Source organism: Anser brachyrhynchus (assembly GCF_964034855.1).
Source record: "Anser brachyrhynchus genome assembly, chromosome: 5".
Lineage (NCBI taxonomy): Eukaryota > Metazoa > Chordata > Aves > Anseriformes > Anatidae > Anser > Anser brachyrhynchus.
Window position 1 is genome coordinate 35,224,537 of NC_137699.1, and position 26,931 is coordinate 35,251,467.

At 42.5% G+C, this 26,931-nt stretch overlaps 2 protein-coding genes across 14 annotated transcripts in view; one reads left to right on the forward strand and one right to left on the reverse strand.

Annotated features, from left to right (window-relative positions):
* PLCB2 (phospholipase C beta 2) overlaps positions 1–10,158 on the forward strand; it is a 62,989-nt gene extending 52,831 nt beyond the window's left edge. For all 4 annotated transcript variants that reach the window (XM_080593753.1, XM_080593752.1, XM_080593755.1 and 1 more), the window contains 5 exons: positions 1,193–1,269; positions 4,083–4,178; positions 5,370–5,427; positions 6,079–6,165; positions 6,819–10,158. In XM_080593753.1, coding sequence (XP_080449879.1) covers positions 1,193–1,269; positions 4,083–4,178; positions 5,370–5,427; positions 6,079–6,165; positions 6,819–7,091 — 591 coding nt within the window. In that variant the 3' untranslated portion in view covers positions 7,092–10,158. The remainder of the gene's footprint in view (positions 1–1,192; positions 1,270–4,082; positions 4,179–5,369; positions 5,428–6,078; positions 6,166–6,818) is intronic.
* A 5,468-nt stretch (positions 10,159–15,626) lies between these two features.
* LOC308195774 (serine/threonine-protein kinase PAK 6-like) overlaps positions 15,627–26,931 on the reverse strand; it is a 41,340-nt gene continuing 30,035 nt past the window's right edge. For all 10 annotated transcript variants that reach the window (XM_080593766.1, XM_080593764.1, XM_080593762.1 and 7 more), the window contains 6 exons: positions 24,135–24,626; positions 23,731–23,864; positions 20,862–20,988; positions 20,543–20,668; positions 19,736–19,870; positions 15,627–17,739 (listed from right to left, as the gene is read on the reverse strand). In XM_080593766.1, the coding sequence (XP_080449892.1) occupies positions 17,572–17,739; positions 19,736–19,870; positions 20,543–20,668; positions 20,862–20,988; positions 23,731–23,864; positions 24,135–24,626 (1,182 nt within the window). In that variant the 3' untranslated portion in view covers positions 15,627–17,571. The remainder of the gene's footprint in view (positions 17,740–19,735; positions 19,871–20,542; positions 20,669–20,861; positions 20,989–23,730; positions 23,865–24,134; positions 24,627–26,931) is intronic.

Sequence of the window (26,931 nt, forward strand, 5' to 3'; positions counted from 1 at the left end):
GACACGTGGGAACAGAGCAGCCCCAACAATACATTCAGTGCTTTCTATTGGCACACATCCATGCTAATGAATGGAAAGCCTTGCAAAGGACAGTACTCTGAGGACCACCCCCGAGCATTGACAGCAGGGCTGGATCTCATTCCTCTTGAAATTTGGAAAGTGCCTTCCAGTTTGTCTTAACTGAAGTCAAAGTAAGTGCCTACATAAGATGTTGCCAATTGGTCCTGCAGTGCACGAGTGTTTCCTATCGCCTTGGGTCCACCACCTTGAGCAAACACTTGCAAGAGACACAATGCCTGGAGACAAATTGCAGTCTACAGACAGTAATAATAAGTATGGCATATGCTACCTACCCATTGTAACGAAAGGGGGATGACTCCAGGAATCAGAGGCCTTTTCCTATTGTTATTTTGCTGAGAAATTTGCATCATGTCTTAAATTTCCCTGGTGCACTTTGGCTTGACAAGAACCTTGTAAAGCTGTACGCAATACTGGCTATCCTATACCAACCCTGAAGGGGAAAAAAAAAGTTTCTAAAAAACCTGTTTCTTTACAACTAGATTATGTAGAAATCATGCTTATCACCAGAGAAGCCAAAGGAACAAAACATCCCCGTCTCCCAACTCTGTCAAACGTTGTGAGATTTAATGATCAAGGCTACAAAAATGAAATAAAAAACTGAGTTCTCTCTACATGGCACTTAGCTCAGCAGACAGATTTTCTCCTTTCCAGCTGTCTCAGCAGTGCAGAGAAGGTTCATTGAACTGACACTGTGGCAGGAGTTTCCACAGGACAGGAGGCTCATCCTCTTGTTAGCTTCTGTTGTTTAGAAGGTAGGCTCCAATGCTATTTCCCATTTACCCACAAGTACCGTAAATCTGTTGTCGTCTCCAGCACAGAAAGATAGGAGGCTGTCCACAAAGACAACCTGGAGGTGTGTGACCTGGTTCACAGAGTATTTTTCTGAAGCCTTGGTGCAGTCAGTCCACTAGCATAGTCTAATCTTTGTGCATGTTAGAGCTCTCTGATGTGGTGCAAGGGTTTGCACAGAGCCTCGTGGATTAGCTGGCCCTTGGAATTCAGTACAGGGAGGGATAAAGCTGAATCTGGTGGTAATTAGATGTTGATGGTGCACTATGTCTCATCTTTGTTTGTTTGTTTGTTTTTGATCTTGTTTTCATTCCCCAAACAGCAAATTACCAAGATAACGGAGTTAGCCAAAGAGAAGCAGACAGCTGAGCTGAAGGCACTGAAGGAGTCATCAGAAAGGTAAACTTAGTACTTGAATAGCAAAGTGATAACACATAGCTCTTATTTTGGGTAGCATTTTCTGTTAGATCTCAGAGCAATGTACTACAGTGAGCAAGTGAATATGGGAGAAGAGAATTATTTCTTTGGTGAGAAATTGAGGCACAGCAATGTGATGTAGGGTCTCACACAGTTACAGAGTGGCGGTGCTGGGAAGACAGCTCTTGTCTTGTGACCCCCAGCACAGTGTTCCTGCCACGAGGAACCAAATAGGTACTAGTGTTTGAGCTGCAGTAAGTAGCCTTGACTGACTAATTCAGAAAGATAGGAAGTAAGAGTGCCAGTCACTGGATGTCATCTCTGTCTGCTGTAGTCAGTACATCACATAATCCCTTCCAGAGACTGACCAGCTCAGACTGAGTGGAGTTTTGGCCACTACGTAAATAGGCTGGCAGAATCAATTCACTAATTTCTAGCCAGACATATATCCATTTGTTCTTGCAGTAACACTATCCTGAAGCTAAAGTCCTTGCTCCTTGCCATTAAATCCTCTTGCAACCTTTAGTTGCTAAGTCAGACAAAACTTCCTCTTTTGTGTCCTCGCATCAAGAAAGATTCTGTTCTCTCAGCTATTGATTATATTCAGACAGGACTAAGAAAAACAGGTTGAGTAACTAGGTAATGGTTTTCTACCAATAGGATATCATTTAGTATAGTCATATCTACAGCTGGCTGTAAGGAACTCCAGAAAGATTCAGAGATCTTGAGCAATAGGTAATAAGGTGGTAGATAAATTCAGTGTGAATAGATACAAAGTAATGTGTACAGAAAAAAAAAACAACTGTATCTCAACTGTACACAGAGATGAGCTATTGTAACTCAGGAAAGATGATCTTCAACTGCTGTGGGCACTTCTCTGCAATCATGTGCACAGCTCTGCAGTAGCCAAAGTGGCAAACAGAATTTTAGGAATTGTATGGAAGAAATATTGAGAGGTGTGTGGGAGAGGCAGATAGCAAAGTCAGCATAACCTCCAGATGTATTCCCATAGTGCAGTCACCTTTTCAGTATGCCGTCTTAAACAAAAACCTTTGAAAGAGCAAGGAGTGACAAAGATAATCAACAGTAAGGAGTAATTTCTGCACAAAAAGAAATTAAATAGGACTCAGCTTGGAGAACAGATGATTGAGGGGGATGTGACAAATGTGTAAAATCATGAATGGTATGGAGAAGAAGAACAGGGAAGTGATTACTCACTGTTTCTCATAAGAGAAGAAATGTGGAACACCCAGTGAAGTACTCAGGGAGTACTTCCACGGAGCAAATAAATGCAGTTCCTTGCCTCTCAGGGCAAGAAGCAGTCCAAAAGTAGATCTAAACTCCAAGTATGAGAGACATGCATGGGAGATAAATGCATAGAGATAGGAGCATAGACAGGAAACCGGTAAGGTGTAGAAGGGAAAAATTACCCTACAGCTGTTCTCTTTCTTTTGCGTCTCTTAAGCATATCTTCTTTCCACTGTTGGAGGCAGGACTCCAGATGGATGGGCCACAATTTGATGGCCATTCTCATGTCCACCTCAGCAGATGTCCTGCTGTAATCATTTTGTACCTGGATGGCCAGGATGGAGGCACTGATTGTGTGTCAGCAGACTCTTACCTCTAACACTAACACCTTTCTCCAGCAGTCTTGTCACCTTCTCTGGCCTGTAGGTAGCATTTTTGATGGCCACATATGCCTCAGTCAGGGACAGAGATCTTGTTTGATTTATATTTTTTTTTCTTTTAAACTATCTTACTCACTGATCGAATGCCTTCTAAGCATTTATGGTCTCTGCTGTGTGGATCACATCCCATAGCTGATGCTCCGCTCTACCTGCCTCAGGTGTTCTTTTTTAGCTCTCATATAACTGTGTAGTTCCTTCTCTCTCTTTTTTTTTTTTTTTAAATTTAGCAGTTTAAGTAGAATCATAGAAGGTAGAATCATTTAGGTTGGAAAAACCTCTAAGATCATCTACTCCAACTTCTAACCTAGCACTGCCAAGTCCACCATTAAACCATGTCACTAAGCACCACATCTAAAAGTATTTTGAAGACCTCTAGGGATGGTGACTCAACTACTTCTCTGGGCAGCCTGTTCCAGTGCTTCACAACCCTTTCAGTGAAGAAATTTTTTCCTAATATCCAGTCTAAACCTCCTCTGACACAACCTCAGGCCATTTCCTCTTGTCCCATTGTTTGTTCCTTGGGAGAAGAAACCAATACCCACCTCGCTACAACCTCCCTTAAAGTAATTGTAGAGTGTGATAAGGTCTTCCCTGAGCCTCCTTTTCTTCAGGCTAAATTATCCCACTCAGCCGCTCCTCATAAAACTTGTTCTCTAGACACTTCACCAGCTTCATTGCCCTTCTTTGGACACGCTCTAGCACCTGCCTGTCCTCCTTGTAGTGAGGGGCACAAAACTGAACACAGTTTTCGAAACAGTGCCAGAAGTCTTACTGACATGTAGGTAGACCACATCCACAGCCTTTCCCTCAAGTACTTTCAGTAAGTGTTCTGCTGCTCCAGAGGAATCCAAATGTAGGTATACAATGCAACCTAATTGTATAATGTGTTTTCTCCTGTGCTTTTGTTCTGACTCAAAAAAAAAAAAAAAGACCTCCAGGACTTAAAATATTTTTAAGTCTTATGGCTTTGTCTCGCAATCACTCAACTTTGCTTTTCTGCACAGTAGGCACTCTTCAGAGAGTATGTGTGGTGGGCTAACGCTGCTCTGTCAGCCTGTGGGGTTTGTAAGCAGTCATGTCTCTCACAGCACACTTTTCTCTCCACAGTAATATTAAAGATATTAAGAAGAAGCTGGAGGCAAAGAGAGTGGACCGAATCCAAGCCATGATGCGGAATACTAGTGACAAGGCTGCTCAGGAGAGGTACTGAGGAAGATGTTACTGGTCTTTACCTATGGGGAATGCTAGCTATACTGCTTCAGGCAGGGAACAGCACTACTCCACAGTCTCTGTCACTATCAAGAAAACTTTCTAAAGCAACCAAACGGGTAGTGGCAGAGCTACAGGGGGTCAGGGAAGGTTTGCTGGCCTGCCCTCTCTCATGGCATAGCATTGTTTTCACCATTTCATTTCAGTACACAGGCATATATGTAGTGAAGCCAAACATCTGCTCCCTAGCTGCAATGATAATGTCATTCCTGCAGTCACTGCTGACAGTGGCTTCTGGAGCTTTCTCCCTAGGCTTAATTCTTTTTGTGTATGGCAGTCAGCAAGATCCATGTCACTTACTGGACTTCTGAATAGCCAGAGAGGCATAGAGCATTTCTAAAGAAATACTCCCTTCTGCAGAGATTAGGAGCTAATACAAAAATACAGGGGAAGGTCATTATGGTGGAGAAAGGGTAGCTTGGAGATGACCCTCCCCTATGGCCCCTGTGTCTTTGGCTCTGTTACATGTCTCAGTTACTTGCCAAAGTGATAACGTACCTTCCAGCCAGTTCAGCTGAATTCTAAGAGTGCTTCTAAATACTTCCTGCCTGCCTTCATGCCTTAGTGGTCACTTTACCCCTGTAGAATCAAAACCAGGTCTTCCCAAGCCTCTGTAGAATCTGTAGTAAGTTTCAGCAGCCCTCTCAATTAAGAGGTTGTATTTGGGCATATAATGACTGCATCCTTCCCTTACAATCATTTTCTTATGAAAATAATACTCAGCTACCAGGCTTGTGTACTCAAGTACTGCTTGATATGAATCAGTTTTAATAGTTTCATGTGTTTAAGGGTATAGAAAAGAGGCTATGCTGCCTCTTCTGCTTCCTGCTCATAGTAAGGTCATTTTGCTGTCTGTTAAATTGAAAAAAAAAATGGAATTTTACATCCAATTGTTTGACTAATGTCTCTGTCAAATTCAAATGGTGTTTATTTGCCCTTTCCTAAAATTGGAGAAAGCTTGTAATGTAGGAGGACACTAAGTGAGTATACCACACCTGTCTTTCTGTGTGGGCACTAGCAGTCCTATCTTGCTGTATGGCACTTTATCAGTATTGATAAACAGGTTTTGTATCAAGATAACAGATGGATTCTAGGTTTTTTTTTATACATTTCTTTTCTTTAAAGGTTGAAGAAAGAAATAAATAACTCTCATATTCAGGAAGTGGTGCAAACAATCAAACTGGTAAGTTCTGTGACAATCTGCCACAGCATGTCTGTTTTCTGCAAAGTGGGGGTGTCTCGTGTACGTCATCAGCATGTGTCACATGCAGAATGTGAGTTCTCTGAGGTATTTAAATCCCATTAAATTGCTACTGTATTGAGGACTGAACACATACTTTAGTCAACTAAAGTGCAGCTGAAGACAGTTACTACACTTATTAAGATACTGCAGGTCCTTCAGTATTTAATCAGACCTCCCACCAGGCTGCAGATACAGTGCAAACAGAGCAGTCTAGCTTCTGGCTTTCTAATTCAGGTGGTATAGTTTTTTTTGTAAGCATTACTAATTGGCAGCATGACCGCACATCTATTTAATTAATAATGTGTGAAATTTTGCAGAAGGGGAGATTGTCCTACCAATCCCCTTGTAGAGCATGGCCCTTTGTGTGTTGAGTGCATGTACACATTATGTATACTTTTGCAGTGCTTATGTAGCATTGGTGTTCAGGGTCTTGAGTACTGGACAAGTAACTCAGAGCCAGCAGAAGTTGTTCAGAATTGGGAGTGAGGGCGTTACTGTGGGCATGTGCTTTATAAGCCTGTCTTGCTGTTACAAGCATTTGTTTATGAAAACTTAAAATTCAGTGTTTTTTTTCTTTTTGTTCTCTTAAAGGTGATAGAAAAAACAGCCAGGTATCAGCGGAAACTGGAAGAGAAGCAGGCAGATAATCTGAGAGCAATCAAGGAGAAAGAAAGCCAGGTAAAGGCAATGATTCTTAGGTTCAACACTGCTACTCCATACAGTAAATCCACACTACCCCAGGGGTTCAGCGTTCCTTGTGTATTCTTTAATTACAGCTACACTCATCCTCTGCACACATACTTCAGACACCCACTCCTCAGTATGTTGAGAAAATGAATGGTTTAGAAGGTGGCTCCATAGGAGCCTCGATAGAGCTGAGGCAGAGTTGCTGCACTCATACACTCCCTCTCCCAGCAACAGCTTCCATCCAATCATACAAAACCCTAAATTTAAAATGTGATGGAACTGTATTTTTAGAAGAGGTGAGGCTCATTCCTGAGTTACTCATACTCTCAGAACACACAAACCATGTTCATGTACTTTGGAGGTTGATATGCAAAGAATGTGCAGACAAGTCATCCATCAAATTGTGATGCAAAACAGAATAATGTAAATCAACATGCAGCCTTCCTCCCCTCTTCATTTTCAGGGAAGACAACATTTGCCTGGGGGATGGAGATAAGTCATTCAATAGTGGGTTGAAACCAAAATTGCGAAGTGCTAATGTTTCATCATATTGGCCTCTCTTAGGGTACATTTTTATGCCATTCTCAGCCTGAACTCTACTTTGCTTCATTGTTTAGAGAATGATTCAAGGTCTCTGTTTGCAGCTTCAGCAGGAGGCAGTGGCAGAGTATGAGGAGAAATTGAAAAGTCTGAATACAGAGGTGCAGGAGATGGTGAAGAACTATGCAAAAGTAGTCTTTCCTGAAGAGCCAGAGATAATGAATGAAGCAGTTCTGAGCATTCGTAAGGAAGAACAAGGCTCCACAGAGCAACTGGAAGAGAAGATCCCTGTGGCAGAGGTGTCAAGGCTTACAATAGCTATGGCTGAGCCCCCAGAAACTGAAACTGATGGTAATATTGAGGAAAGTAGATTTTGAGAGATGCTTCCATTACTCACTGTTCCACTTCAGGAATGTTTATGGACATATATAGTGAAGTTAAAGACCAGCTTGACAAATTACTCTCCCTTTCCATGCTGGGAAACTTCTGAAATTCTTCAGGGATTTACTACTTTGGTATTCTAGGTATTGAAAGCAGTCTGACGAGCTCACCTTCCAGAGCACACTTCACTGTCTTCTACAGTCTTCGCACTAATCTGATTCAGCAGTGAAGGGGCCTGTGGCTGAAGACAAGCTAGTTGTTGACACTGATGGCAATGTCTACATTAATACCTGAGTCTGGGTTCAGACAACAATTTTCAGAGCAAGTTCCCTCGTCATTCATCACAGATCTGTTCTCATCATAGCAGTCTCAGAGCTAGATTCCTTTGAACAAACTTTAACTGAAAGACATTCTACAATAGCCTACCTAACAGGCTTCAACCAGCCTATGAAATATACAGAAGTATATAATATTATATAACAATAACACCCTGTGAAATATACGTAAGTGTGGGTGTCAGGTGCTCAGCAAAAACTCTTGTCCTGTAAAGCACCATTCCTTCTGGCAACACTACCTGCTAACAGACACAGCTTCTCTTTATAGGAAGAAAGGTTGTTTTGATAGAGCTTCATGCCATCTTTTTTTTTTGTCAGCATACCACTCCCTTGCACAGCCAGTGTTGGCTTTTTAATTTTTTCCCCCCAATAGTCAGATGAGGAGATTTTTTCAGTGCAATGGTATCCATAAAACAAACAGCATTTCCTTCTGTGGCAATGTGCATTACCAGCATTCTAGCTTCCTCTTTCTTTCGTTTTAACCTCCACTTATCCCCAGGGGCTGATTCTCACTCCTAATTCTAACTTTATAACTCTGACACGTCTTCAGGCAAGTTCTTAGATCTAGATCCGGTATCTCCTGAAGACCCTGCTAGTCTTCAGCAGGCTTGCTGGACAATTATAAGGCAATAATACTATGAGAAGTCTAAGAGACTTAGCCTTAGCATTTATTCCTGCTAACACAAACATGCTTGCAGAGTTCTCACCTACAATAATTTGACATTTTTAGAGCGTCAGTGAAACTTTTTCCCATGGAGCTAATTTAGCTCCATATTACAGGCTTAGGATAACAGCACTTACCAAAATTTCTAAACCGTTTGAAAATAATTGTGTTGCTTAAAGAGCCAGCCAGTTATATTGCCCATAAGAGTACCTTGCACAGAAAGCTGAGCACAGCTCATAAAAAAATACATTGAATTATCAGAATGGTAGCAGAAAGAACAGCAAAAAACAGAAGCTTCTTTCACAGGCTGCCATCCCAGTTAATGACAACAGAGGGGCTCAGCAGTAATCTATAGAATATGTTCTTTGTTGCTGGGAAAGCCAGCCTCCTCAAATACCCATGTTCTTTGGGGCCTGGAGGGGAAGACCACACACTATTTCTGTTTGCCAGAGTACTGTTCACACCTTCCCCCAAAGCCTTAGTCACTTCCCATTTTGCTATGAATTATGTCCACCTGGGACTAACAGCAATTTCCCCCCGTTGGTGACATAACATATAAGTCTTGTTTCACAGCCTGATGCTGAAGGAAATTTGCCCAGTTGTATGACTTTAAAGGGCAAATGGTCCTCAACCTCACTCAGCCCTAGCAGACACCTCTTGCTGTCTGTCTTCACTAACATCAAATCTTCCAGCAGAACACACTGGGAGGTCCAGGTTCCCGATATCATGGCTTTGTCAGAAAAAAAAGTATAGGTTCCTCTTAGCCATCTTTACACTTCCACTTTCTAGGACAGCAAAACCTTATTTTGTGAATGCAGAACTTACATCACTGTCCCCTGCCTCCACATGTACTTTCTCTCACCTGTTTTATGACCGTCTACACTGAACAGCTTTGACACAGCAAGTTCTCACTCATCCAGAAGGAAGGAACTGGAAACATATGGTCCAACGCTTTTCCTAGCACCATGTAAGATAGACTTTGTTTATGGATCCTAAAAAAGCAGAAAATAACAATAATTCAGTACAAAGTAGCAACATCCTGGCCTTCCTTATATCAAGTCCTGAAATAACATTAGCCCAAGAACTGGAGTTTGGCCTGGCAACATATACATGCACCAACTCACAGGGGCTTTGCAAAATTCAGCGCTTGTATTCACTGGAGGAAGCACTGATCTGACCAAATGAAAAAAGACTCGTCTTTCTTCAGTTTTCCATTTTGTCCATAAGCAAGACAATAAAAGTGGTGGAAGATGATATGCTTGGGGATACAAAAGGAAAGGGGAACTGCCACTTTTTTATTACAACTGCTCATCCTGGCAGTCAGATAATAGAAGTCGAACCTTCCACATTTTTAAGCTTTTCAAGTGTGTGTGTGTGTGTGGAGGGGGAACCACAGAAAACAAAACACTGCTGTACATAATCCTGGACCTGCAGTTGAGCAGATTTGCAGCTACTGTATGTCTGAGCACCAGCTGCCCAGAGACCCTTGCATTGAACTGACCCTTCAATGCACTTGGCCATTCAAGTCGCCTTTTACTGTGGCAATACAGAGCTGTAGACAGTACAGCGTCTTTAAACCCAGCCATAGAAGATAAACAGGTGAGAACCCTTTCTGAAAAGTTGCTTCTTCCCTCCTCTTGTTAGTGAAACTTTTGCCTTTAGTTTGAGACAACGAGCGGTGTTCCTGACTGCAGCGACAGTCTGTCTCCCGAACATGCCACTCCACAGAGTAACCTGTTAGCCTTCCTCACCCCTCAACTTGTTCTTCAGCTTTCTGTCTTTCCTGGAAAAGTGAGCTCAGTCATGGCAAACCTACAGCATGCAGTGTTTATTACATGAGACCTGTTACACCTAGAAACTGCATCGAGAAATGCATCATGAAGTGCTGCTATAAAAAAACAGCTGAAGTAGACATGAGCAATGAGATGTTCCAAACCTGGTCTGACATCCAAGACGAGACCGTATCTCCCCCGCGGCATTAACAAAATACTGGAATTGTGTATTGTAAATTTCTGACTTATTTATTTTCTATAAAAAAATAAAACATTGCATTTCTTACAAAAACTGGATCACCTTTTTTACTTTCTTTGATTGAGGTTAGCAGATATGGGTGCAAGTCCCAAATGCTGCACAACATATGCATATGTTAATATAGACAGCAAATGCCCAGAGTTTTCTGCCATCTGCGCCTGCAGTCCTCAAATTCAGCTTCTTCAGTTACTAAATATGCAGTGAGGTGGCTTTTTATTTTTTAATAAAAAAACCCTACATCATTCTCATATACATTCAGCACTAGTTCATTCCGTTCTTTATTGTACTTAATAACCAAATCTAGCAAAGCCATTTTCTGACAGCTCAAATACCACTCCTGATTACCGTTACAGGCAACCTTGCCTGACTCTCACGTACTGGCATCCTCCTCACAAGCACAAGTCAGAAGAGCATTTCAACAGGAGTCAAAACTACTTTGGTGTGTTCACACTCCTCACATTGGCTTATTCCTAGTTCAGCCTAGTGAAGGGCCTGCCTAGAGACAGAAAGGCCTTTCACAGACATACCAGAGCAGCAATGCAGGGCCTGGCCTGCAGTGTCTTACATTTGCAGGTGGTCGTCTCCCACCCTCCAGACCCGAACAATGCCAGCTTACCACAACACGGGCTCAGCTCCCTTCCTTCACAGCTCATCGTGACTGCTGGTTGGCCTCCTTCACACGTACAGCAGGGCTCTGCCATGGATATCCGTTACTAAAGGCCACTTTCCTTCTGCTGACAGCAGTGCCTTCTCTGTTGCAGGACCGAAGTTTTTGCTTCAGGAAGAAGGTGATAAAATACTGCTTTCCAGTTAGACCAATTTTGCTGCTTTTCTAGAATAGCCTTCTCCATCCCTGAAGTCTCACTCATGCTGTGAAGTTTGAGGGCCTTCAAAAAAAAAGATGACAAACATCACAGCAAGGGACAACTGCAGCCAGGAAGCAATTTAATATCTTTTATTAAACCAGCTTGCAGTGTTGGCAGTTCTAAACTGCAGCTCATATTCATTAGCCCCCTGCTTTCTACAGTGTGGAGCTGGCAGTGGAGATCAAGGATGGTGTTAGAAATGGGATCAGCACAAGAGGAGAGGCTGCTTTCCCAGTAAAAACACAGAGCAGAGCCACAGTAGTAAGGGAGACTGCAAATGGAAAACATACCCAAAAAAACTCCCAGAAAAAAACTCTTGTCTGGAGTGGGGTTCCCCAGTTTCTGCTAAGCACCTGCTATTTCCAGACAAAACAGCCACACCACACTGCCTGCAATTACTCACCCGGATTCAGCCACACGTGGATGCAGCTGGAAAACAGGGAACTGCACTTAAGTACATGCGAACTTCCTACCAGCATAAATATAAACCAGCAACGCTCACCGTTTTACAACCTGAGACTGCTGATAACAAAAGCCGTTTGGAGCTGTTTCTAACTGTATTTCCAGGGGCACGACAGCCCCCACCTGCTCCATGTCATTACATTGCATGCATTGCTTAACACACACAAATTGCTTGGTGTGCTTCCCGCCCTACTGCAAGCACACAACACCCAGGACTGCAGAAACACAGCTCTCATACTGGCTAAAACAGGGGGTTGTCCCCAGCTTCAGACACCCAGTCCATAGTGACCATCCCAAATCCCTCCAGACATTTTTTTTTAGAGGTTATTTTAACGGATAATTCATCTCATCTCTCTCTGGAGGGCAGTCAGACACGATGTGGACATGGGGTGCCCCCCTCTCCATGCATTGCTAAAGCACAAGGGGTTAGGTTTTTTGCACTCACATCCTTACAGCAAATGAATATTATGAATAACAGAATAAATACAAGTTACAGGGACATACATGTAAAGCCAGGGCAGAGCAGCAGGGCTTGAGCTAGTGGAAGACTTCAGTCCTCTCTCCCATGACAACACTGCCTAAAAAAGAACACGTTTCATAGGAACAGGGACAGCCCTAATCACAGTCTCAGAGAAAAGGGGAAGGACGAGCCCTCTTCCTCCATGCAGCACACAACAGGACAAAGACTGTCTCTCTAAGCCAGGTCAGGCAGGCTCAGTCTCAGGCTGCTCCCCACCTACAGCAGCCCTAGGAAAGAGGGACAGCACAGCTACAGCCCCTTCCCTCTGGCCTGCGCCAGCTCATCCGGCATCACCTGTAAGAAATCCCCAAATCCCCAGCTGCTTCATTATCAGGAGACCTCTTATCTTTTTAGCAGCTCCCTTCAGTGAGAGCTCCTGTGCTGTCTGTGAGCTTTTTGAGGTTGATATAGCAGGCTGAGCCCAGTACTCTTCTCTTCTAACTTTATTAGCTCTTTTTGCCATCAGCTCCAAGCAGAACATCAGTTTTCTTGGCAGCCTTTGGACAACATAAATTGGTTAGGCAAAATGAGGGCTGATATAATGCCAAAGTAAAATGCTCTTAATGAGACTTCTTTTTAATGGTGTGGACATTTCAAAAAATAATCATAGCTCAGCTAGACTATGACACAGATGTAAGAAAACTTAACTCTAGTAGTTTGGATTCATGTTATCAGCATCCTGTGGTGTCGGAAGCCTGCGGAAGAAACCTCACACCATGACGACCCTTAAACCACATCACAGCTTCTATTGTGCTGTTGTGCTTCTGCTATTAAACAAAATACTGGTACAGCTTTATCAGGTGATTTATGCAGAAATGCATGAAAAATAGGTGGAATATTTAATGTACATTACAACTCAGTGCTAAAAAAAATCAGCTAAAAGTACTTTTCAGAGTGTATACAGAAGAATCACTAAGTGTAAGCAAAGCCACATCTCAGAGTACAGACCACATTTGGCATCAACACGTTTCCTCACTGAAGTCTTCATGCCTCAGAGGCTGGGTGTGCTGATGCTCCTCTAGACCGAATACCAGCTCTAACCAAAGAGGATGAAATTTCTGGAACATGAGAAATGGACAAAAGTAAGATAAAGGCACTAAAAGTTCTTTGGGCAAATGTTACTGTAGGGGTTTTCAAACAGCACAAGGAATAATTTCCCAGTTTTGAGGGACACCATCCCTCCAGCAGCACAGAAGCTCGCCGAGTCAGTGCGTATTGGTTACTTACAAACTCCGGAATAGAAATGCCACCTTCTGATCTTCCAGCAATATTTCTTCCTACAGAATTCAAACACCTTTGAAGATTTCTTTGGGTAGCTGTGCAGCCCTGCCTGTGTTTTTGCTTACCAAAGGATATTTCCTGACCACAGGGAGATACAGTAATTGGATGAGATAGAGCTCTTTAACGAGGCTGTTTTATACAGAAACCAAGATCAAGGTAATTAAGACAAGAACAGTGCCTGTTCAGACAGAGAACAGTAGCAGGTTTAGGATCTATCTTAGATTCTTTTCATATTTTCATCTTTTATGTGGCATATTCTAAAGCTCATTTTTTACCACTATATGTTTTTGTGCAAAATACTTATTTTTCAGGAGACCCAACTTTTTATTATATTCTTAACAATCAAATAATGTATATTATTTGATTATACTAAGATATTTAAGATATATTAAGATATATAATTATTTGATTATATCAATAAATATATTCTTCAAAATCAAATAATGGAGATTCCTAAGCAAAGAAGGACTCCAGCCACAACAAGGGACACAAATAACATGGGTTATACACTATACCTGAAGGAGCACAATCAGGACTCTCTAAATCAAGAGCATTACTAACAAGACACACAGCATGCAAACTCCTTTATGGGCTAACATTTTTGCAGGCAGATTCCCTGATCTTCCCCTTGTAGTCTCTTCACTATCCATTGGGAACTGGAGGCAGCAGGGAAGTTAGGGCAAGCACAACTCCCGGTGGCTGGCTGGCCTGCTGTTAGCACCTTTGTTGTCAGCATGCCCTTCACATTTTCAGAGCTCTTTAGAGACAAAAGGGAAAAGCCTGAAAGTCACTGCTAAAGCAAATTACTTTTATGTGATGAGTAGATGCAGATCCTTCTGTACAGGCTGTTTTCTCTGCTTCCTTTCCTGCAATTAGAGGAAACATTACCTTCAAATATTTAGTGGCCACTCTGCATACTGCTAGCTGCTCTAAATCTTCCTATAAACCATGTCCAGCTGAGAGTCACAGTTCAGGCTCAGTTTGTACCTGAAGATCTAAAATTATCTTCTACCTCTGTAATGAAGATATGTCGCTGACATGACCATTGCTGCTACAGAAGGTACAGAAGTGCTGCACAATAGCTACAGTATTTTAGAGCCACTCTCCCTGCCCAGTACATCCCCACACAGTCAGGATTTACTGCTTATTATGTACCGGGACCTAAAGCCTATCAAAATGCTTTCTCCAGGCGACAGGGAGAAACATAGGATTCTTCTCACTAAATTGAACAATCTTAAAAGTTGGGAGCCTCATTTCACCTAGGGTCCTTCTATAATCAGTGGTTAAAAGATAGGGGCCTCTAGGGAAAGATTTGTCCCATTCTGAAATGAATGGGATAATAAGCTGCTGCAGTCGATAGCATAGAGCCCTGTTTGAGGAGGACAAGCACCATTATATACACACAAGTGCAATTGGGAGGTGACAGCAGTCGCAGACTCCCTGTTTGATTCAGCAAATTGTTCATATAAATTCAGCCTACCATCTTCAAAGGCCTACTGTATGCTGATTGCCAGAGCTGTGGCAGCATGGAAAAGACTCAATACCAGCAAAGCTGGCAGAAAGAAAAAATAAAAGGAACAATTCAGGAGAAGCATGACACAAAACAAGAGATACAAGTGTAACCTTGTTGATAGCACATACAGAAAGATATCCAGAGAAAACAACATCTCAAAGCATAGTTACCCACTGAGTAGACTATAAGCTCTTCCGAGCAGAGGCTGTATTTTGTTATATACTTAGATATCGCTTAGCATACAGGAAATCTGGCTCCTGAACATTGCTGCAATGCAAATTAAAAACCTGCTCTGCTTATCATAATTCTCTTAACTGGTTGCATAGTTCTTGGGGAGGGAACTGTTGGCCCTGGAGACAGAGCACTTCAGTCTTCATAACAACCACAGGTTTATCTTAGGATTTATATTTGGTTCCACACTCATCTAAGTAATGGAGCAATTACTTGGTGATATGCCATGCATGAACTGTACAGAGGAACACACAAAAATCACATATTTAATTCTGTATTGGACAGAAAAAATAGATACTTCCTGCATTCCTCACAGATATGATAATGAGTTTTTAAAATTTTATAAGATACTTGAATGCAATCTTCCAAGGGCCTTTCACTGTTTTTAAGTCAGACTTGGGCTGAAGTAGAAACAACATTAAAGCTTAAAGCTGTCATCCCTTGCTCCAAGAAATGTTTGTTTCAGAATCCAGGTCTTCTGCTATAACCTTTTCATGTTTTAAAAACCACACAGACACAGAATAGATAAGTTACACTGGACTTCAACATCCACACTCTTCCCTTACATCTCTGATCCCTGAACTACAGACATATTTGAAAGCATCTCAACACTGCAACAGGCAAGTGAATAAATCAAGATCTACTTTAATTTAAAACACAGGTGCAAAGGATTCACAACTACAGATGAGCAGGATCATTTGTTTCAAATTATAAATCTTTAAAGCCCTGCTCTTTTGCATAAAAAAGCAGTATATCTGGAATACAGAAACATTTTACATCAAAAACTTTCCAGTGCAGCTAAGGAAGAACTAAACAAATTCATTTCAATTAACTTCATCAGCCCCAAACTTAGACATCCAGTCTAGGCAAACCACCTACGATCCCTCTACTGGCCACAGGCAGAGTGGTATCGAGAGAAAGCAATTTCATCCTTCAGCATGTATCTAAAATGATGGAGATGAATCACCCTCTGGAGGTGCTCTTCTCACCATGGTCTACAGAGGCAACCTATATGCTTTGCAGTCTGGGTGCCCACCATTTAGGTGACTGTCATCAGTGCAGATGAATTCCATCCCAAATTACTTCAAGTAATCAACTGTGGCTTCAATTTTGAAGCAGGATCTGTAACTGGAGTAAATAGCAGAGGATAGAGATTATTTACATCTTCTGAAGAAAATGCGGTTATGAGGTTAGTATCTGAGACAGTAAGACTGTCCCAAGAATAACTTAAATTCCAATAAATTTGTATCTGATTTTCAAAATGGGATCCCAGTTCCACATATAAGACTATATTCTTAAGACCTCACAAAAGTGCACACCATCACTGTACAATGTTACATCCTGACCTAGAGTCCAATTACCTCAACTACCTCACTGATCAGAAACTGTATCATACAAAATATCTAAATCTATTTAAAAATAACAGAGAGCTTAGACAACCAGAAACCTTCTGAACATATCAGCAAAGGGGTGGTGGGGAAGGCGATACCAATTACAAAACATACATCAAAAATTTCCCTTCTCCCCGTGTTCTGCAGCAGCAAGCAGGGGAGACAAAGGCTGAACAAACAGCCTCACCGTGAACATAAAAATCTCTCCTGGGACATGCAGGACAGCTGAAATGTTTTCATTCTGTCCCCTAAAGCATTCCCAATGTGCTGCCCCACACTTATCTCAGGGCAGCGCTTCTTGGCCCCTCTTGTGAGAAAGGACTCAGAAGGAAAGCTGCCTGGAAACCACAAATAGGAATAAGCTTCCCTAGAGTCTCCATTCCAAACAGCACTGGAGGTGTTGCATATTATGAATTTTCAACCACAAAATCCTGGTGGCAAGAACAATTGTCTTCACAGAGTCTACTCTGAGGCCTGCCTCCAAGGGTTTCCCCTCCAAAAGTTTAAGATCATGAAATGGATTCAAGACTGACCACTAAACCATACATATTCCTCAGCAAAAGAGAAGCATGTTGACGCAAGAGAGCTGTTTGAAAATAAATATGTACATATCACATCTGCTCCCTAGGAACATATGTACAGTTTTCTAGGTCCACATTTAACTGAAGATTAAAATCATCTGTGGAAAAAGTCTCAGAAGAGAAAAATTGTTAAGTCTTTGTGCATTGTTGGACAGTTTAAAGGCATCTGTGCCCCAAAATGTACATTTAGGTCAGCTCAAGACTCCAGTGTACAACTAACAAAACAAAGATCACATTTCTAACTGGGAAATTATGTTCCAGTTCAGTAGTCAGCAGCCAAGGTTTACAGGAACTTGCAGGCATTCGGATACACCACCTCAGACTCCGCATAAAAATGCCTTTCTTTGGAAGAAGCAATCCAGAAGTCACGAAATACCTGCTTTATTCTTGAGACATACTTGGTCTTATTAGGAACTAGTACATATTGATTGTCTTCAGCAAATGAGAAGCCACAAAGGCCAAGACCGCAAGGACAATATTCACATTCATCCTGTAAGAAGATCACTGACAAGTTCCGAGCACCATTCCCAGGACAAGACCGCCTGGTCTCTTGGTTATTTGTAAGTGTTACTTTTTCCTCCTATTTTCCCCTTACGTGAAGTCAGCAGGTAGAGGTACGCTTTCTGTATTGCTGGATAAGGGGGACCAAGCACTCTGGAAGTCCTGTCTGGAGCAAAAAGGGGTGATCCAGAAGCTCTTGTGCCGTTGCTCTTTCTAGCGGTTCCCGGGTCAGCATCCTGTCCAAGAAGTCTCTCAGAACTGGGGAAGTCTGTGAAAAAGCAACCAACCAAGTCAGCGAGGTAGAGGAACGAGGCAACGGGTCATTTGACAACAGGTTGCTGTGGTGGGTTTGCTTAAAAAGGACCTGTGCAATTCAACTTTGTAGCCCTGTTTTTGCACAGAAACATAACAGGAGACAGCATGTTTTTTATGGAATAATGGTAACAACTGTCTGTCACCAATAGGCACATTTACAGGCTGCTTGTTTTTAAGGGGGCACACCAAACTAGGACAATAGTGCCTGCCATGTCCTTTCATCTAAGTTAATTTTGTTTCCCATTTTATTTGTTCCTTTCTGCATTTCAGCTCAAAAATTCAGTAGACTTCCTAAGGCACATCACTTGGGTGAGAAGGGTTGAGCAATTCCTTCTTTTACTGGGCACAAGAATGCGGAAAAAATACTTAAATTTAGGTACTTAAAATATTTTAAAATATTTAAATATATAACCCAAGTAGGATTTGAGAATCTGGAAACCTGATGCTGCCGCTACAAAAATTAAGAAACTACATAACAGTGTACCAAAAGAACTGTATGACCTCAGCTGGCCTGTCCTTTAAAATACAGGTATCGAGGCCAGCTGAGTCGCCAGACCCAAGAACCACTGAAAGGCTCTGCACATCTCTTGCTGGTAGTAATCCTCTGTAACATTAAAAATGGATAAAAAATTAACTTGGTGCATATTTATTTATTTTAATGTCACTAATTACATCCATTTTAGATTGAGGGCACTTTTCTTGCTCTGGTTAACTTAGAAGATCACAAAATACTGTTCACAGTGAGGCACAGCTTATTTCAAGAGTGCTTTGAACAACCACTGTGATTGCCAGAGGATGAAGGCACAACACAGCTGAATGTCGGGATCCAACCTTTATCGCTCTGTCAATAAATCTACCCATGCTTTAGAAAACCAGCAAAGATTATCCCAGGTGGTGTCTGTTTAGTCTGTTGCACCCAATGCTACAGCAATTGACCCCAGCGAACCATTAACTGCAATCAAAATGCAGCAGCTGTGGATTCAGCCCTCTTAGCTCCATGCAGACAGCAGGGAGACAGGAGGATGGCCAGAGGCCTGTCGATCCAAAGGTCTGCTGAAAAGCCAGTATGCTTCCCAGGATGAAGTGGAACAGAGCAAGACTATGAACAGCTCTGGCTCTCACAGCTCACGGTGGGGTCATCTCACCCATCAAGGTGCGCGATCCAGACCAGAACTGGCTTTACACTAAGTAAGTGGGTTCAGAATGTGACCTTGAAACTTCAATTAGTGTTGCAAAGGCAAATAGGAAAGACAGCAGCTGTTGATGTTTGAGTGTATGCTGTTAGTTCAGCAGCCTACTCTGTTAAATAATTCAGTTTTAGCAGCTGCAGATATTCTGATTAATTGGAAAGGCCGCATAGCTCGGAATGCTGCAGAAGCTATTTGATCTTAGAGGCTTGGACTGAAATGAAAAGAGGATGGCTCTAAGTGATGACTAAAAGGTAATCACTGCATTTCTTATGTCACTACTAGTTTTTCTTAAGAAACCATGAAGCTGAGTTAATCTTCAAAGCAGCTGCAGCGTCCCCAGTGAGCTGCTGTCTTGTTTTGAGCTCTCTTGCTCTGACCATAACACAGCCTCTGTATTCCTGAAAGCTGCTAAGCTGGAAACTCTCCAGAGCAAGGATCCTCCTAGTTATTTCCCTAGAAGATGAGCTACTCTATTGACAACAGCAAGATACTAACTATTGCCTCCATCAGAAGCAGCTTTGATTTGCATTACTAGGTTTATGCCCTAATGACTTTACATTATTAGGACTGTTTCCCAAACCAGCCACTAGCTGTCAGCAGCAGCTTGCATCCACTGAGGCAAAGAAGGTCCAAAGAAGTTCCCCAAGAAACATGTTCTAGCAAGACCGTTTTCACAGCCAGCTCTTGCAGGGAACAGCTGGTATGGATGTTTCCCCATGATAATCATCAGGTTCACAAGTGCTTTGCTGGTATGCTCACCCTGTGGAAATTTTTCAGTTTGGGAGGAGGACTGTCACGGAGTCTCTTCATTGCCTGGACTGGAGAATCACTAAAATAGGGGGGTTCTCCATCCACCATCTCTATCACCATGATTCCCAGAGACCAGATATCCACCTGTGGGAGCCAATGTTGCATCAATACACAGCTCAGAGCAACAGGTCCTCACTATGCTGCTTTCACAAAGGCTACAACACCCTTTCCACGACAAATCTTACTGAGAGCATAAACCATTAACCCACTTAATGCTACCGGATCCCTTACTGCCATTTAACAAAGACAGCTTTCCACTGATCCATGCCGGTGTTGCAACATGCAAAGGTCTGCAAGTAACTGCTTGTGCTACACCTGGTCGGTCGGTAAACAAAACTAATCAGTCTGCTGCCACCTGCCCATAATTTCAGAGCTCCCATTTGTGTCTTCCCTGCTCTCCTCCCCACCCCTCACGGCATTGATTGATTTACTGATCCATATCACATCGCAGGCTGCTCCTTGCTAACATCTGTCCACACTACAGCATATACAGGCCTATGCCAACCTTCAGGTATAAAAATAGAGTAAGTTTACACCTTGTTCCAGGAAGCTGAACGTGTTTGTTTTTTTTTTTAACTTTATTTATTTTTATTGCTTTAGGTCAAATTGATATCATCACAATCATATCTGCAATCATAGTTATAGTTCTATTTTAAATAGATCCTAGATGCTTTTCCTGGAGAGCCTAATATTTTAGTGTGACACCTCAGAATATCATTTGCTACCTCTTCTGATATTAGGAAAGTGGTCCCTTACCTCAGTAGTGTATGGTACCCTTGCAATAACTTCTGGAGCCATCCAGTAAGGCGTACCTACTAGGGACTTTCTTTTGGGTACATCTTTACTGATCTGAGCACAGAAACCAAAATCTGAGAGTTTGACCTGTGCGAAAAGAAAAACAACCAAACTTTAAAATAATTTCTAAGCTATGTGGAGGGAAGCACCAAAGATAAAGAATACAAAAGGAGTAAGAGAATGAGGTATAAACAAAAGACTGAGAACAGAAAGGAAATAAGGAGACAGACTAAAGCTACAGCAGCAGAAGACAGGAAACAATTTTTCAGAGGAAACCTACCCTTCCATCCAGTGTCAACAGAATAGAGTCGCTTTTAATGTCTCGGTGAATGACCCCCTGAGAGTGAAGATATGAAAGAGCCTGCAGCACTGATTCACACACTGTTGCAATTTGCTCTTCATTTAGCCTGAAATTAAGGACATAGGTTTTTAACTGCATTATACTCTTCTGTGGATAGCATTAACTCACAAGTCCTGTGTAAAGGAACCACACAGTTTTGAAGCTGAGCTGCACATAGGTATTTTGGTTCCCCATGACCATTACTCTCTCCCTCTTTTTCTATTCTTTTACAATTGTGTTTTACTGTTGAAAACATTTTTGTCTTCATGATTAGCAACTTAAAACTTTAATAAGTCTAATTCAGAGAAATTGCATTTTAAATCTGGTATCTCAATTCATCAAGCAACATGCTGTTTCAAACAATTGCGATGTGCAAGACTGCTTCTTCACGCCAAGATGCCACAGGAACTGTTGAGACAGCTTTTTTCTTTTAAGCACATATAGTGAAGCTGTTGTTCACAAGGCCTATTGTGCAACTTTATGCAGTAAGGATCTAAACAAGTAATTTTATAGAGAATGGGGGATCCCCTGCAGATTTCATGCAGCTAGACAGCGTGGATAGTCTTATACCTAACTAAAGGTAGCACAAATAGGTGGAGATGCTGTCATTCCTGAATGTTAGTAATCTGTTAGCACACTGTGTAAGAACACCAAGAAACTCCTTAGAAACTTCTGCATATGAAACACCAAGAAACTCTTTAGAAACTCCTGCTATGTGGACTACCAACACAAGAACCTTCATGATCAAATGTAAGTTAAAAAGGGCAGAAATGGAAATTATCTCTTGTAGCTGTGGCCAGCGGCAATGGCTTCTGCACATGTACACCGAGGAATGCTAGAAGATATGTACTTCAAAGAATCACTGAAGGCCCCTATTTGAGTACTTTTGATTCTCAGCCTGTCTCTAGCAGTTATTTCAAACCACTCTTATTTGAGGGCATGGAAATGATAACTCTTCAAATCCATGTCTGCCGGTAAGACTGAGGAAAAAAGAGAGCTCGAAATGTAGAACTGTGCAGAGCACACAGCACTTTCTGAACAGGTAAGAGCAATTTCTATACATTTAGGAAGGAGGTTGCACCATCACCTGAGAAATTCATATTTCCAGTGCTTGATTGTTATTCCACATCTCATTCTACAAAAGTGACCCTCTGAGCAGGACACTGTGTATTTTGGCTGCACCGTGCCATGTCTATGTCAGAAATGTATCTGAAGGATGGCAGGGGGCTACTTTTGCCATTACAATTTAACCTCTGAAGAGAGAGGTACAAAGACTACCCCAGTACAGAACCTAACCTATTCAGAAACAATGTTTTTTACTTTGAATATAGCATGAGCTATAGGGAAAGCTGATACTCTTCTGAGCTTTGTGGTTCTAGAAGATAAAAAGGGGTATACTTTCAGCCTGTAACGTAAGGAATTTGGTTTCAGTCAAGTGATTGCATAGTGTAAGAGAGATTACTAGGGGATTAGCTCACTCCTGGAGATGCAAATCAGTTATCACCTTCAGCAAGTATTTAATGAGAGGAATGACGGTGTTTTCCTCCCTGTGAAATAATGATAAAGGCTTTCAGCTTACTTTTGATAAATGTTATGGTTATAACAGATCCTGTTTCCACTATGTGGAAAAACAAGTATTCATTAAAGGGTTCAAAGGAAGGCTTTGTAAAATAACATCTATGCTGACATCCCATGATGTAATTCTGTCTCAATGGTGGATGCAGACTACATAGACACTTCATAACTCTTTCTAGAATATGTTGTGGGTTTTTTTTTTGTTTGTTTGCTTTGTTTTAAATTATAGTTCCATTGGCTCTACTAATACCAGCTAAGAGCTACAAGAGGTTCACTGGCTCTGCAATGCCAGGACTCAGCACTTTTCAGGACTAAACATTCTGTTTCCTATGCAGGAGCACATACAGGACTTTTAGTGAAACCTTGGTTCTCAGTCCCTGAGATGTACCTCTGATCAAAAAATTGGTAGGCTGGCCAGATAAACGTCTCCAAAATTTTTAAAAGTAAATACAATTAGCATTAGCAATACAACTTAATTGTAATCCAATTAATATTCTGAATCTTATAAAAGAGGAAAGCTCATTCTACAGAAACTTTTGGTCAGTCTTTTCTTTGGAGCTCCCTGTGCCAGTTTACAGCCTTGCAGGACTGCTCAGCAGCTGGGCGAGGGCAGGTAAGACACTGTCCTCATAAACACATCACCAAAACTCTTTGAGAGTGGGACTCCGAAGAGGGCATTTGAGAACAATTTCTTTACCCTACAGAAATGCTTTGGGCATTAATGAATATGAAGTGGTGTGGATCCAAAAACAAATTTAGGAGAGTGTCCAGTAGTTGCTATCTTTAGGCAGTGAAATTTGGGAAGGCGCCCAGACCTCAAGGATCTGCTGCACTTCCCCAGAGGAGTTAGCCACAAATTCCACCTCACTAAGGTTGTACCATGTCAAACTATTTGCACATTCTTTAATAGTTATTCAGTGAGCTTCCTGGCCAAAATACAACAGATATAATAAAAGATACTTTTTATAAGTACTGTGTTTTACAGGGGAGGTTATCAAGGAGATAAACAGTGAGTATCTAAAGAGATCAGTATGGTAACAAGTTCCCTTCAACACCAGAAGCAGATCTGAATGCTTCAAATGGATGACAGTTATGAAGCATAGCAGTTTCAGGGCACTGCACTCACAAGCATCACAAGAGCTCTGAGGGAAACTATTCTTCCCATAAATATCCACTCTTTTGTTGTCTATGAGGTGGACACATAAGCACTGATACTTCGGGTTTTGCTTCGTACCTGATCTGAGACACGATGTCTGTGAGGGCTCCCCCCTGCAGGAACTCCATCAGCACCCAGAGCTCCTCTCCCACGAGGTAGCTCTTGTACATCTCCACTACGTTGACGTGTTGATAGTCCCTCATTATCACCACCTGTAAAAACACAGGGAACGACTGACCACCACGCCACAACTTATAAAATCTAATCCTACCTACAAAGCAAATATGTGGAACTCTACAAGTACAATGCAGTAGCCTCCGTCCCTGCAGTCATTCTTTACCTTGGTACTAGCAGAATTCTGTTAAAAAGATGTCTCCTGCCCCCCCCCCCCTTTTTTCTTTTGTTTGTTTTGTTTTTTAAAACCACATTTACTGTTACCATGGCTTTGTGGTGGACAGAGAACCCCACCTCTCTACGTTTACCTCATTAAAAAGGAGCTCCCGGCGCTGCTGCTTTCTCAGGTCCATCATTTTCACTGCCACCTGACGCCCTGAGTGCTTCTCTCGAGCAATGCAGACGATACCTGTGGACCCTTCACCAATCTTTACATAGTTCTCCAGCAACGTCCGGGGATCCCCTTGGTCCACTACCATCCTAAGGGCAGCTTTGAACTGCTCATGAGTCACAACCACTGGGTCCTCACTGGCCGGCTGCCCTTTCACAGAAGAGTCCTGGGGAAGGTGAAGGTTGCTAGAACTCGTCTGAGTCTGACGATTTCTTGGAGACCCTGCTGGTGACGGCCTGCCTTGGGGCACTGCGATCGCCTTCTCCGTGGTTGGGGATTTCTGGGGAGTTCCAGCTTCCGAAATCATCCTGGGGAAGTCAGACGCAGGCTGATCTGGTGGAAGAGACTGGGCTTTGGTTGCAGGGCTGTGGGGTGAACCCCATTGCTGGGGTCTGAAGAAAGCATTAGGCTATGGGAAGAACAAATATGAAAGCAGAAGAAAGAAAAAATGCTGGTTAGATTAAGTGGCAGGCATCAGCTTCATCTTATGCCACTCTGTCCTAATGCATTTTGCAGCAGACAAAGCGCTCTAGGTTAAGAGCTCTATGTTCTTGTCTCCAGGCCTGCCCAGCATATTCTGCATGATTAGGGGAAGCCACATGGCTGTTGATTTTCAAGAACTGGCTAAAGGATGGATGCTATGCTTTAAGGACCTCCAAGATATGGCAGGAGCTCTGTTCTCAGAGGGCTAGATATCAGCTCATGCTTAAAACAAACAAATCCCCCCCCCCAAACCAGCAGTCTGCTAAAAAGCATTTCAACCTTGCCACCAAAACTCAGGGGCAACCCGAGTTGCAGAGAATTTGAAAATCCTTTATCCCTCTGTTCCTCTGATCTTCCTATACACAAAAAGAAAGAGGATTCCTGCCAAAGCTGTAAATCACTTTGATGTCTTGGCCTAATTCCCTCCGGGTAATTACACTCTGCCTACGGAAAACTCTCCCTACACTTTCCACTGGTACCTGCAGAGCATTCCTGTCGATCAGGCACAGAATTAGCCCTCTGTTTTGGGAAAAGCACAACCAACCAGAACAGCTGCGGATGGCCAGGGCAGCACTTCAGCTGCACGGAGCCACCTGCCACACCACGGGCTTACAACTGGTCTCCGATGAACTGGGGTTAGCAGTGCTCTTTCCTGAAGTACTCGAGGCTTTTTGGAGACCTCCCACTCAAGTACCAAGCCGGCCCAACCCTGTTTAGTTTATGAGATGTAGTAAGATCACAGCCTGCGGTAACGTGGCTTCAGGGTATGCATTCCCATGCTAGCACTACAATCGGTCTCCCAAGAAGGAGAAGTCTTGAAGCACTCGTACTCATCCTCAAAATGCTGACTAATTAAAACATCTAGCAGGTTAGGTATAAAATGCATTATACTTCGTCATATTTACAGTAATAGTGGATCTGACAACATAGCGCTTCGGAAAGAGCCAACCACCCATTCGTATTACAGGACAAATAAGAACTTCAAAGCAACAGGCTTTTTTACTCTTACAATCCAGACAGGTTGTTAATAAAGCTAATAATATGGGCATGGGAACTGAAGATTTGTGGCAGAGAAATTTTTAAAAGAACATTCATTTTTCTCTCAGAAAATATTTGTATAGAATTTAATTACATCCACCTTGCTTTTTTAAAAATCAAGGATTTCTGAGAACACTAAAATCTGCATAAGCCAAGCACATGCACAGCTCATTCTCATATGCACACAGCCCCTGAACGTATGATTTAGCAGGTCCTGGCACCGTGGTGCTGGAGTGCACAAACACAAACTGCCTGTCAGAAGTTACTTCCTCTTCATTTACCAGCTCCACCCCTGCAGTTCTGTGGAGACATGCTCATGGCAGCGAAATATCTATTTCCCAACTCTTGTTTTGTCTCAGGAGGGAGGAAAAAAAAAAAAAAGTTTTATATAACCTAGAGCAGGCAAAAGGGCACAACTCGCATGCAAGCTCACACAGGTTTGTCTAACCACACGTAAGTATTATTTCCTGCTCTGGTTATTTGAAAGCCCCTGTACACACGTTTGCAGTCGCTGGACATTTTGATGTGTCACTGTTCTCCCACTTCTCCCCCCCATGCCACGCCAAAAGGAGAGAGCCCTCCACCTTCCCACAGTGACCACCGGCAGCCTGTCAAGGCACACTCCCCCCCCATATTCAGTCAGATATCCCCTCTCCATTTCTTTTGCAATTAGACATTTCTTAAATGTCACAGCTGCACACCATCATCTCCATTTGTAAGGGAGATTCCAGTTTTAATCACTGGAGATAAACAATTGCCAGTGATGGCACAGATCCTTCATTGGAGCAGGGAGATGGACTAGATAACCTCAAGGTCTTTCTTACTCTTCTCGCAAATAGCTCGAGTTCAAAACACACCCAAGCACATGCACGCACACGTGCTATCTGGCCAGTAACCTCTGCTCCTCCTTGTGAAAGTGCAGAGGCATGGTAAAGACACTCTTGCCAGAGAAGAAAGAAGAGGTTAGTCCTCCTAAACACTCAGGGACAGGCCTCCAGCCAGTACAGATCAGCCTAGAGTCACTGAGACAGCACTGAAGTATGGTTTGTGCTACAGAAGAACTGCATTCCTCCAAAACCCCACTCCCTCAGGAAGGGAATCTTCAGGGAGAAGGCTGCGTTGGAAAGCCTTGAGCCTGATCCTTATGCAAACTGCAAGTGTTCCTGCAACAAGCTGGGCTAGAGCTTGCAACA